This window comes from Rhinichthys klamathensis, unplaced genomic scaffold (genome assembly GCF_029890125.1).
Source record: "Rhinichthys klamathensis goyatoka isolate OS25496 unplaced genomic scaffold, OSU_Roscu_1.1 h1tg000289l_1, whole genome shotgun sequence".
Classification (NCBI taxonomy): domain Eukaryota; kingdom Metazoa; phylum Chordata; class Actinopteri; order Cypriniformes; family Leuciscidae; genus Rhinichthys; species Rhinichthys klamathensis.
Genome location: NW_026606808.1, coordinates 624,421 through 637,698, shown reverse-complemented (window position 1 = coordinate 637,698; position 13,278 = coordinate 624,421). Strand labels below are relative to the sequence as shown.

The 13,278-nt window shown below is 37.0% G+C and overlaps 1 protein-coding gene across 2 annotated transcripts; it reads right to left on the bottom strand.

The window, feature by feature from the left end:
• Positions 1-4,030: 4,030 nt before the first annotated feature.
• dnaja3b (DnaJ heat shock protein family (Hsp40) member A3b) lies at positions 4,031-10,123 on the bottom strand. Of its 2 annotated transcripts, XM_056269742.1 has the most exons (12): positions 9,903-10,123; positions 9,022-9,155; positions 8,853-8,936; positions 7,794-7,994; positions 7,531-7,683; positions 7,300-7,447; positions 7,151-7,215; positions 4,907-5,035; positions 4,717-4,832; positions 4,538-4,635; positions 4,277-4,428; positions 4,031-4,044 (listed from the first exon to the last, which is right to left on the bottom strand). In XM_056269742.1, the coding sequence occupies exons 1-11, from the start codon at positions 10,102-10,104 to the stop codon at positions 4,322-4,324; spliced, it is 1,437 nt and encodes a 478-aa protein (XP_056125717.1). In that variant the 5' UTR covers positions 10,105-10,123; the 3' UTR covers positions 4,031-4,044; positions 4,277-4,321. The 2 variants fall into 2 exon arrangements, with proteins under 2 accessions (XP_056125717.1, XP_056125716.1); XM_056269741.1 differs by lacking the exon at positions 4,031-4,044 and having other exon boundaries at positions 4,085-4,428.
• Positions 10,124-13,278: the final 3,155 nt, after the last annotated feature.

Sequence of the window (13,278 nt, the reverse complement as noted above, 5' to 3'; positions counted from 1 at the left end):
CAATGAAGCAGTTTTGTTAAAATATATTTTTCTAATTAAATAAAATGATACTATAGTTAAACTTTTCTTTATATAATTTAACCATTTTATGTCATAGCAGGGTTCGAAAGGTTATGAAGTATCAAAAATATTCTTAATGATATGTAAATTAATTCATGGTATTTTTTTTAAGTTTCCTTTAAAAAATATATTTAGAAAAATAATTGTGTACTTTCACATGTATTAATAAAGGTCATCAAAATATGTTATTTAAAAATATATTTTTGAATTAGTCATGAAAATTGAAACTTCAACACTCAACTGACCATAAAGTGCATTTTAACTTATCATGAACAGTAATTTATACAACATATTACTGCGTTACTAATTATATTGTTTGCTCATATTTCTCTCTATGGACTTGTTCACCCTTTTTTGACCCGTCTATGTAATCCTACAGCTCCTGAGGCGCATACAAGCAGCAGTGTGCAAGTGTCTTTAAACCATTTTGACTGTGCTAGAATGTCTGTGCCGAGAATGACCTACATACTACAACCTACATGTTTATACATTACCCATTCATTCAGTATAGCTGCCTATTGACTTAAGAGTTTAGGGGTTTTGCTTTAAGGTCAGTTAGTGTGCTGTACATTATTTACTTTTTTAGTTCAAGTTTCTTTGGCTTTGTAAAGACACTGTGACGAGTGATAGACTTTGAGTATCCAAGGAGCAGTGGAGAACAAACACAACTACGGATTGACATTCCTCCAAACGCAGTGTCTTTCTGGGCTTCCTCTGGGCAAAGCTACTGTGTATTGGAGTGTCAGTTGGGTATGTGGAGCCAGTGTCTGTACTTACGAGTCCCTGTACATTGACGTTGCTGTGATGGTCTTGCTGTTTTGGAGACCAGATTGACGTGCATGTATACAACTCCAGTACTCCTCATCCTCAAAACCCAGGGACTGTCTCCCAGTCTAAAGAACAAATCATGGGTTGACGCCACTATGGTTCAAAGTCACTTATGAGGTCACTTTGTGTAGCTAAATTTTCTAGTTTTGTTTGTCCAGACTGTGGACATTTCATAAGGATAGTTTTTATAGACAGATAAGCCCAGAAGACACTCTGAAGTCTCCATATTGTTATTATTGTTCACAATGAGCGCAAGTAGAAGCCACAAGTGACACGTTAAATAACAAAAACATGGAGGAAATCAACATCCATGAAAGCACTGGAGATTCTGACTCTAATAGGGACAGACTAGGATATTAACCCAGAACAGTAGTAAGACACATCACTAGGTGATTTAAGTTTAATGCCACATATACCGTTTCAGTGCTTAACTAATTTTGACATTTATACGGATACTTTCCCGTTCACTCACCTCAGAAATGCAGTCTTTAATTATCAATGCAAGGACTCCACCTAGTGGAGAGGAAAGACGGTGACAATGTTTCGTGGTTAAAACGAGGTCAAAAGTATTTTATGCATTTTAAATATGTATCCCAAAGACAGTCTAGATCAGGGCCATGCACAGACCTTTTGAGGGGCATGTGCTGAAACTAAAAAAGGGCACCCCCCTCCCTTTTTTTTATATCAAGATTATTTAGTAAGCCTACATTAAAGGAGGAAATGGTCTCATCTTCATGACAAATTCAATAAAAAAAAATAGTCTCAAAAGCTTTAGATTTATTCACTATTAATAACCGTAATAATAATAATAATAATAATAATATAGATATACAGGGTTTCAGGGCTTCTTTAAACCTAATTACAACAGCAACCTTCTGTGAGCCATGCTTGGAGATGTTTATGACTTCACTGTGATCCACTGGGATGTCCCTCTCTATGGCTATGGGGAGAAGGTCTAGTCTCTCCTCTGAGCAGAGGCTTCGGAGTTGGTTCTTAATTAACCTCATTTTGGAAAAGGATCTCTCCACAGTTGCAGTTGATGGCAAAAACCTGATGCTGTGGAGGACCAATGTTGGTCTCTTGAAGGTCTTTTATTCACTACACTTCCCATAAAATAAGCCAGCAATGAAAAAAATTATAAAATAGTGTGAAAAGTACAGTTGCAGTGAAAAGCATTTCTGAAGGATCATGTGACACTGCAGAGTACTGAACTAAAGATGCTGAAAATTCAGCTTTGACCACAGAAATAAATTACATTTTAAAATATATTCAAATAGAAAACAGTTATTTTAAATTGTAAAAATATTTCACAATATTACTGTTTTTGCTTATTTTGGATCAAATACATTAAGCCTTCGAATGAATTAAATCATGAATTAGATTCTGCATGATAAAATATAAAGATTTCACATTGATCTTCTGTAATGTTTTTTTTAGTTACTACTAAAGTACTAAAAACTAAAACTAAGTTGTACTAAAACCATGTTTTACTACATTTATACATGTGAGGACGACCGGAGGGTAGGTATAGAATACTGTAGATTCAAAAATTAGATAGCGAATACGTGCATATTAACAGACTTGAATTAACCATAATTTAATATTATTACCATAACATTAAATGTTAAATGATTAAATGTTAATAAATTAAGTGTATCAGCAATCATAAATCAAAGAACACATTTCTTAGAAATATATGTTACCTAGGTGACGAGGATCACTCGTTGCTTTGTGTAGTTCCAGTACGAACAGCGCGGGGGCGCGCATGTGCTTATGATTTTCCGATGGAAACGGCGCCGGCGGCATCATTACATTTTCATCAACAGCTTACATACCAACTAGATTGTTATAGCTATATAGGCGCTCAGTTTTTCCTGTTGTAAAATACATTTGGTCAAAATCGCATTTTATAAAAAATGAAATGCTGCTGTATGCACAGGCTATTTAAGTGTAGGCTATTTGGCTATGACTATGGCAAATGCTAGCATAGCCCTCTCTCTCTGGTCCCACATATCTTAATCAGACATCAAATAAATAAAATATGCGCTTTTATAGACAACGTGTTTAGTACTTATTTAAACAACAAGATCTTTGTTTACCCTTGCAAAACTTCGGTCAACTGCTGTCTGCTGTGCGGCCGCTGTGGAGCTTCAGTTCATTCAGTCACGATAGAGGGGGCGGAGTTATCAGCTTTACTGACAGTTTAAGATCGAACAAGATTTACACAAGCTCTTTTTAAGATCTTTCATTGGCTAAATATTTTTTAAACAGACAGATAGACTTAAAGGGTGACCAATAGCATTCATTTATAAAAAAAAAAAAACACCACCACCAAAAAAAGGGCACTTCGGCAAAAATGGCATGTGCTCTGCACAGGTTGAGCCCTACCTGTGCACGTGCCTGGTCTAGATAATAGAGCGAGATATACTGTCAGTACTTACGGTTTTTACAAAGCTTCGTCTGATATTGATCCAGTCAGAAAGAGCTCGAGCAGCTCTTTTGCGCATGTCTTTTTGGCGCCAATTAATTTTCGATAAAAAAAAAAGTATAATAATTTTCTTTGAGTAATATTGTTTTTTCAGCTAAATTTATTTCAAGAAAATATTCTGCTTAAATAAATAGTAATTTTAGGAGACATCTGTTATATTCTGTTTACAGAGTAAAACGTATTCAATTGTGAAGCAAATATATTGAAAGAATACAATTTTATTTATAATGTAGTCACAGCTGAAGGGTTGCTGTGTGACCAGTCAAGAAATACTCTTTAGCCTCAACTATTTTAACAATAAAATATAGCCTTTCATACCTTATTAGTTTGAACTCTATTACTTCATTTTATTACAGTTCTGTTTGTTACATAACAAAACAGATTTCTTGTGACTTAGTTTATTCAGACATTCCCCTTAAAAAAACAACAACAACACACACCAAACAGCACACATGTAGCACAGAGAGCCCATATGTCATGGTCAGGCTGAGAATTGGTGGAGTTATGTTTTTTTTTTAAATCCTTAATTTCAAAGAGTCTGAAATTGCCTCTTCTGTAATTAATCTGTATGAGCAAATGTGACACAAAGAGTGATTGGAGATGTCCTCTACTGGGTGAAAGCGCTTCGTTCTTGTGCTCCTTTCACACTTCTTGTCTTTGGCCTTCAAGTAGAATAGAAATGCATGATTGTTTACCTGAATGAAAACAAAAAAAATAATTTGTACTGGAAATATTCATTGTTAACTTGACTGATGATCGACCATTGAGATGGTTTAAAAGACACTGATTGAAAATTAAATTGTTCCTCTATTCTCAAAACTAGCGACAAGACACTGGGTATGTTTTAGTGGCCCACTTTTGGAATCTAAGGTGTCTTTAAATATCGAATATACTGTTCATCAAGTCTACACTAAAACATCACAAGACTGCTTCCTTCCATGATCTTCAGGTAAACATCTTCTTCAGTTTAGAGAAAAATCCCCCTTCCTCTTTCTCTGGCTCTTCCTCTCTGTTCTGCCCTGATTCTGAGGTCTGTCCGGCTTGAGAACTACCTGAATAAACACACAAACATTTATCAAAAAGGCTTTAGTTTGAGGTAAGTGTAGGCAGATTACTTTGCATTCTTCTTGTCTGTGTGTATGAAGGTGTCAGTTGATGTACCGGTGGCTGGTCTGGTTACTCCAGTAACAACTCCCTCCACATCCATCTCATCCTCTGCATAACTTAAAAGCAATGTTCTCTGCTTATGTGTCAGTTTCCTGTAGATGATCCATGAGATTTATTAGACAAACACAAACTGGAAGTGCATATAGGCGTGTGTGTCTGAGAAAGTCTCTTACTTAGGAATTTTGATTTTGATATATACATAATGGTCTCCATAGCCAAAGCTATTCAAGCGTGGGATGCCTTTTCCTTCCAGTTTGATCTTATGGTCGGTTTGAATGCCTGGAGGAATCTGCAAGAAACACATTTCCTCTTTTAGTCATAAAATACGGTGGCGAATTCCACTGAGTGCGTTTGTTTTCTAACCGCAATGTCGATGGTGCTGTACAGGCCCTGGGCTCTGGCTGTTCCCCCTAGAATCGCCTGCGCTACTGAAATCATCACATCAGAGTGGATATCCGCCCCATCACGACGAAACACTGGACTCCTCTGGACCTGCAACACAAGAGATATACACACACTTGCAAATTGCTCGAAATAAAATAACACAGAAACCAGAAAGAGCATAGGAAAATGAGAAATTAACAACAACAATTAGCAATTTAATGAATAGGAATAAATTAGATGGATAACATTAATTTAAAAAACGGTTACAAAGTATAGTAAATGTAAAATAACAGTAGAAAAAAATTAAAATATATAACGTATAAAATGAAATAAAACACTAGTTTAAATTAAAATACAATAAGTGTAGAATTAAATAAAAATAAAAGATAATAATAGCAGGATGAAATTAACAATTACAATTTGTTTTCTTCATAAATTAGAGTTACTAAAAGTAAAATAACAGTAGAGAATGTAAAGTAAACAAATAGTGTGAAATTAAACAAAACAAAAATCAATGCAAGTAAAAAATAATTGTAAAATCAAATAATAAATTAAAGATAGTTTTGCAGATTAAGCTAATTTAATAAATAGGAATACATTATGAAGATGACATTTAAAGGAGTTTCTAAAAGGGATAGTAAAGGTAAAGAAATGCATATAATAGTAGACATTAGAAAAATCTGTAATAACACTAAATATGTCAATAATTGTAAAAAATTATATTCAGGCCCCAAAAATATGAACACTTAAGATAAACCAAGAAAAAAAGAGATTTAATCAAACTTAAAGGTGCTCTACGTAACTTTTAGCGGCCTCTAGTGGTGATGTTTCAGATTGCAACCAAATTTTACAAGAGCGCTCGTGCTCGAACTCATAGACAATACCGTCTATTACGCAAATATCTCGGCGAATACTTGACGGATTCGGCGAGCACCGAGCTCGTTGGGACCATCTAGTCGAGCTGAAAAGAACCATATAAGTACCATAGTTTTTGGTGGTGTTTTCGCGGAGATATTAGCAGAAAACCATCGGGCGCGCTGCAAAATTGCGGACGCCGGTGACGTCACGATCTCAGAAGAAAATCGATCGTATATCTGGAACGCAAAGACCCAGAGAGCTCAAATTCGGGGTAGGAGGTGCCAGGGGAACCCTTGCCCGAACGCTAGAGTGGCGGGCCTCGGGGATGCCCCCTACCGGATCGCCGTTCGCTGGGACCCCCGATTTCGAACGGCTATAACTCGGGGAGCCGGGCGAGTTGGACCTCGGGGGTGGGCTCGTTCGAAAGGCCCCGTCCAGCACTACGAACGATTAGAGTCTTGGGAATATTGATCAAAGATTGACTGAGATATAAGCCGAAAAACGTGCGCCTTTAACCGGACGTAACTCCCTGACCGTCTACAATAGACTGTATATAAGGAGAGAGGCTCGGGAGCGCGCATGCACGTCACATCCGTTGGATTTCGCGGTAAATCCGACCCGGAGACTTCACATAGAAATAGGAATACTGGCCTTCAGAGGTAATAGCAAAACTCGACAAGTGGATCATTTTAATGTGTGATTCCAACCCCTTCACACACAGGCAATAAAAAAAGGATTCATTTTAGTAGAAAAGTTACATAGAGCACCTTTAAACAAAAAATATATATTTTAATAATATCACAAGAAAAACATTTGAAAAAATAAGTTTGTTAGGTTTTAAATTCATAAAATGATCCATAGTTCAAAATGAAAACAAATAGTATTTGGACACTTTGGACAGGGGCTTTTTCCACCACCAACCAACCCTACATCCCAAAGTACATATACTATCCATCCAAAATAGTCTGTGAGATTAGAATAAGTGTGTCCCAAAGCATAGTATGTTGAAAAGAATATGCCAAAAGTCCCCGGATGGTCTGCTATTTCTGGTAGATTTTCAAAGTGTGGATCAGTGCTCACTATAACGGCTAATATTGCCCAAAACCCATTGGGGGATTCGGTTCAGAACTACAAACATGAATAAAAAGTGTTTAAAAAAACTGGTTGATGCCCAATGTCACAAACTGAGCAGAAATACATAATCATGTTTCGCTTGGTTCCTTCAAAGTCGCGTTGGATTCCCTCCTTGAGAAGTGCCTGGACTTCGGCGTCGGCCCATCTATTGCCGTTTTCCATGTTCATAGAGTAAATACATAGGCTATAAACTTTGTTTACACGGCTTTTTGTGAATGCCATTCAGCTCACCTTGAACGTGATATAAATGTATTTCTTCCCGACCGGCACCTTAACTGTCTGTCCGTCTTCTATACCTAAAACACATCCACAATAGACAGTCAGTACCTCGTACGTTCACCACAGCTCATTCTCGACACCTACTGCACAACGCAGCACACCTGCAGGCACAGGAACCATGACGGTCTGTTTCTGTTTGGTTTGTCCAGTTGCCCGGCACATAACGCAAGGGGTGATGATGATAGAGCCCCGTCCACCACACCGCCTACACGCTGAGCGCATCATAAACGGGCCCGTGCTAATAGACTCCTGCATAAAAGAGGACATTTTTATTTTTTTAAATCTAAGAAAAATAAATATGGTTGCTAATACGGTTTCTATGGCGTCCTCACCATGCCTGTGCCATTGCAATAGTGACATTGTGAAACTTTAGTTCCCGGCTCATGACCTTTTCCTTCACAGCGTGGACAGGCGTCATCTATGTTGACCGTTATCTCCTTATTCACGCCCTTGGCAGCCTGCGTGAACGTCAGCTCCATCACAAACTACGGAAAGAGAGAGAGAGAGAGAGAGAGAGAGAGAGAGAGAGAGGGTTCAGGTGGTGGGAATTTAAAGAGGAACACAAGTGAGGGACAGTTGTCACTGTGTGTCTCACTTCAGGTGCCTGTTCAAACATGGAGTTGAGGTCTCCGAAGCCACGACCCCCCGTAAACTCTCCAAAGATCTTCCTGAACAGCTCTTCTGGGTCCACAGTGGCCCCGCCTCTCCAGTACTGCTGCTGTCCCGCCCCACTCGCGCTGGGACCGGCAGAACCGTACGTGTCATACTGCTTCCTCTTCAGCTCATCACTGAGGGTCTATACACACAGAACGGCAAACACACCTAATTAAAGATCCTGATGAATTTCGAGAAAAGAAAGAAAGGAAAAAAACCCTGGGTCATACTTGTATATAATTCGCCCCCAAAATTTATATATATATATATATATAACATTTTGCATTACATTTTATTTTTTAAACATGATATGCATCAAAGAATCCTGAAAAAAATGTATCAAGGTTTTTGACAATATTAAGCAGCTCAACTGTTTTCAATATTGATAAACATAATAAATGTTTCTTGAGCAGCAAATCATCAAATTAGAATGATTTCTGAAGGATCATGTGACACTGAAGACTGGAGTAATGATGCTGAAAATTCAGCTTTGCATCACAGGAATCAATTTTATTTTAAAATATGTTCAAAATAGAAAACAGTTATTTTAAATTGCAATATTTCATTTACAATATATCTGTTTTTGGTGTATTCTTGATCAAATAAATGCAACCTTGATGATCATTAAGATACATCTTTCAAAAACACTACAAAATCATACCCATCTTAAACTTTTGAAAGGTAATGTAAACATTGACTATAAAGATAAATATCATATTACTTTACGCATAAAGCCTATGTAAAATCCTTTACAATTTAATATATAAATTATATTTTTAACTTATATTAATGAGATTTGGGTGGAGGGAATGTGCTCAATAATTGTCATTAAACACTGTCACAATGGAAAAAATGATGGTACTAAAAATAGGCTTTTTTTAATGCAAAACATATTTTTGTATTTTGGTGTAAAATATAGCCCAAACAGGCTTACATTTCACCCAAATAATAATGTAATGCAAGACATTTAGAGGAAAAATAAACATGGCACTTTCCTCACCTCATAGGCTTCTGCCAGCTTGGCAAACTTCTCTTTAGCTCCAGGGTCATCTGGGTTGGTGTCTGGATGGTATTTCTTGGCCAACTGAGTGAAAATACCCATGTTAAACCCCCCATGTGAACCACCATCCTTCAAAAATATGAATCTATTGTCATATGGGTTGTCAAACCTGGTAGTAGGCTTTCTTAATGTCTTTCTGAGTGGCAGTCCGAGGAACCCCCAAAACATTATAGAAATCCTGCTGATGGCACCCAGAAGTAGTGTGGAAGAAATGAGAGCTGAAAACACTGGGACTCCTCCACTCTGAAGAACACAAACACAGACTCAACAATAATATAAGACCATTATTTATTTTATGAATGAGATAAAAAAAGACATTTCCACCACTTTATTGAAAAAGTGTCACTATCGCCATCTCTTTCATTGGGTTTTGCAATGTAGGGAGTAATGAAATGTCAGTCAGTGGGGATTCCTCAGCGGTTGTTTCTGCAGTTACATAACCACGCCAGTAGGTGGCGACAAGTGTATTATGAGTGAATCATTCGCTGTTCGTATGCGTTTCCGAATTCAACGACTGAAGCATTCAGGAACAAAACTTCTCCTTATGAGCGAATCCTTCACTCACCAAAAAACACTAATTCTGCTGTATGATGCTCGGAAACATTCAAACTTTTGTTTATCCAGCCATGAGTTTGTTTGAAAATAATTTCGTTGGTGGTGCAAAAACACAGACAAAAGTCATTTTCTATTTCTACCTAAATGTAACAACTTTTTTAGTGAACTGTTGTATATATCACACATTCAATCTCAAATCCAAGTTACCACACTTCAAAGTTAGTGAGAATAACTATTATTGTTACAATGATAAAACATTTTTATATTGTCACTTTACTCATATTGGCAATTATGTCAGTCTGTTGCATCATTCTCTAATACCACTTACATAAATGGACAAATACGTCGGAAAGTGTGATATGTTAGACATGATATATTTATGCAAAATAATCTTGTTCCACTAACGCAACAACTTTGATCACATAACCAGCTCACCTGGTACCCCCTTCAATGTCACACATCCTTTGCGCCTCCAGCAGCTTAAATTACCCCCCGTCACGTGACGACGCGTCCAACATATCCTCAAAGCCGCGATATCTCCGTGTCTAGAGGACTTTAAAAGTGCACAGGTGCTGCGAAGTCCAGGTAAACCGCCTGACAGCCAACGTGTAGTACAGCGAGCACTGGAGGCTGCCATGTTTACATCGCTCTTTGGGCCGGCTGTGCACTGCGCATGCGCGTAGTGTTTCATTTAAAAGTGCTGTGCGTCTCTTCACCACTAGATGGAGCGGTGTAAACATAGTTTGGGCCTGGGGAGATGACGACTGGTTTCATGTTTTGTGTACAACAGCTTTTTTGTATGCAACTTGATAGCAGTGGTGTACGATAGGTAATACAAGCTATTTCTATAAGTTAACAACACTATATTAACTCTTTAAAGCCTACTGTATCATGATATTATTTGATATGCAATTTTCTAAGGCGTGTAAATGATCAACGTGATCAATAACCTTGGTGAAAAACCCGTCGACAACTATCTAAGTTACTACTTACTTTCTATCGTCTGATAGGTAGTTTATGCTTCTTTTTTTTGCAAGTAAAAGGCCTTTTAGACTAATTCTAAAAGTGGTGCACGTGTCTTTTTTATTGATCTTTACTGATACTGAACTTAAACAAAATAATAACTTTTGTTATTAATATTTTAAGCTGAACACTTACTGGACCGAAGCCACTTACGTTTACTTGATTATCCATACAGTAGATCACCTTTTTAGAAAAGAAAATCATGTTACAATAGTATCAAAAATGATATCAGGCCTTTGAGGAACATTTATTTGTTCAGCTCTCAGTCGTCATTGTATTTTACTGCATTAAACTACAGGGCTTTTATCATAAAACTAAACTTTAAATGCCATCTTACTAAGATAATTGGAAAATTTAAGGTACCAAATTATATGCATTTTATATAAGTTGTCTGCTATATATTTATCATGGGAATCTAAACTACTCATTTCTTTCCCATAGCAAAACTGGAGTCAAAACCAGAACCAAGTCTAGACCCCTTGAGGCCCGGATCCAGACCAAGACCATCGAGACCTCTCAAGATCATCTTTACAGTAAAGTCTTTATTTGTCTCATAAGTATTTCCACATTTCTTTCCCACTGTACAGAAAGACTGCTGCCATATAGCCCCAGGGGACAGAGTCAGGAGTTGAAACAAACATTTTAACAGACTTGAGGTTTCTTGAAGAGGGAAAATGATATTTTGAACAGTGTACTGTACTCATAAAACCCCACAATTTCCACAAGTCATAAGTGTGGTCTAACCCTGGCTCTGTTTAATACGGAGCAGTGTGGTGTTGCCGGCCTGTGGCGACTGGGGTTTGGATGGCACTGAGACCCCCTTGTGATGATGTCATAATGACTGTGGCTGATGTCATGATGAGCCTGGTTGCTGGTTGAACGCAGAGGCTTGTGTGTGTGTGGTGAGTTTAACCGCTGCGCCTCATATACCAACTCGCAGGCAGAAATACGCCCGTTTCTATGTGAGAAAGGGACATTTTATTTGAAATGGGGAATGGAGTGTCATTGTTTGCATCTCTGGGAATCCCGAACGGGATGTATTTTATGTTTAAGTATGGAAACTCCACTGAGATAATTGTCCATATTAAATGAATGAAGACATTTTTGAGTGGGCAGAGGTTCAGACCCAGGCATAGTTCATCTTTCTCTTTCAGCGTACAGTGAAAGTTACCAATCCCCAATCACCCTCAGTAAAATAAGCATGGCTAACATGTGTGTTGAATTAAGAAAGTCCCACTGCTTTACAGCTCTCAACTGCTTTCACTTGTTCCCTTGCACTCTTTCACACACTCAGTCTTTTGCTTACTGTTGCACACATGCTTGAGATAGACATGGCAATGAGTTGCTAACAATGCTAATGTCTAATAGCGCACCCTTGTGAAGAAGTGTGCTTAATTGTATTTATTGTGCATTTGCAGTGTACTAAAAAGTGATCTGTTGACTTAACTTAAAAAAGTGAGGAAACCCGTTGCCTTAAAATTAAGTAAATAAACTTAATGCATAATTGAGAAAATTAAGTTATGTGGAATTGTCAAATTCACATAACTTAATTTTTTCAGTTATGCATGAAGTTTATTATTTAATAAATTTAAAGGTACTGTAGGACATCTGGGAAAATGCTAACTTTAGCCTGATAGCAGTTAAAGCGTACGTCACACCCTCCCTGCAAATCACAGTCTAAAGCCACACCTCCTGAAAGCATGGTGTCATTCACCAGTGATAAAAAATTACAGTACAGTTAGTAACACTATAATACCAAACGTAAACAAATTCTTAAAAACAGAATTAGATGCAGTACGTTTTTGGTTTGTTTAGCTAGCAAAACTTGTCATTAATAACAATATTAATGAAATCAAAGGCCACTTAAGCCGTGTTTCAACCGCAGGAACTTTCCACAGGAACGAGGGATACTCTGTGGCTGGTACTCTGTGTTTTGATCACAGGAACCAGGGTCTAAATTAAGTTCTGGGTTCCTGGGACAAATTGTTCCGAGTAATTTCGATGGAAATGCGGCTTTAAGTGCACTTTTAAAAACTTTAAATTATATCATTATGGTTTAATAACCTTTTTGTGTTGACTGACATACTAAAGTAAAGTACATGATCATAATTTTTACTGTGGTGTAGTATTTTAAATGTAATATGAAATACTACACCACAGGTAAAATTATGATAATGAAGTTGCAATTTAGTACATTAAAAATATATTGTACTAAATTGCAACTTCATCATTAGAAATGTGTAATATGCTTAATAAATGACATACAACGTTCAAATAGTATATTTTTGTTTAATGCTTTTCACTACATTCGGCAGTACGCTTTAACCATATTTCAATGACATTAGAAGTATAAAATTATGTATAAAGATGTACTAAGTGGATCAAGAAGCACTATAATACATTTTCACTAATTTAATTTCAATTAACATGCACAAGTGTCAAGTGTCTAGAAATATTACATTCAGTTTATACTTAAGTATATTTTTTTTAAAGTACTGTATTGTATATTATTTCCATATTAAGCGCTCTTTTAAAAAGTATGCTAAAGTGTGCTTCTTTTACCAGGGTAAACTAGTTTACACTTTTCTAATGAAAGTGTCAGTGGTGGCTTTGAATGGCTTCTAGGGGTTTGCAATGGTGTTTTGGATTCTGGTCTATATGGCTATTCATTTCGGGTACCTCCTGCAATAAGATTCTTTGAGTGTTTAGAAAAGTAATAGAACATAGCAAGTAATCTCCACAACAAGCTGCACAGTTTAAAATATCATTCATGTCTGTTGGACAAATA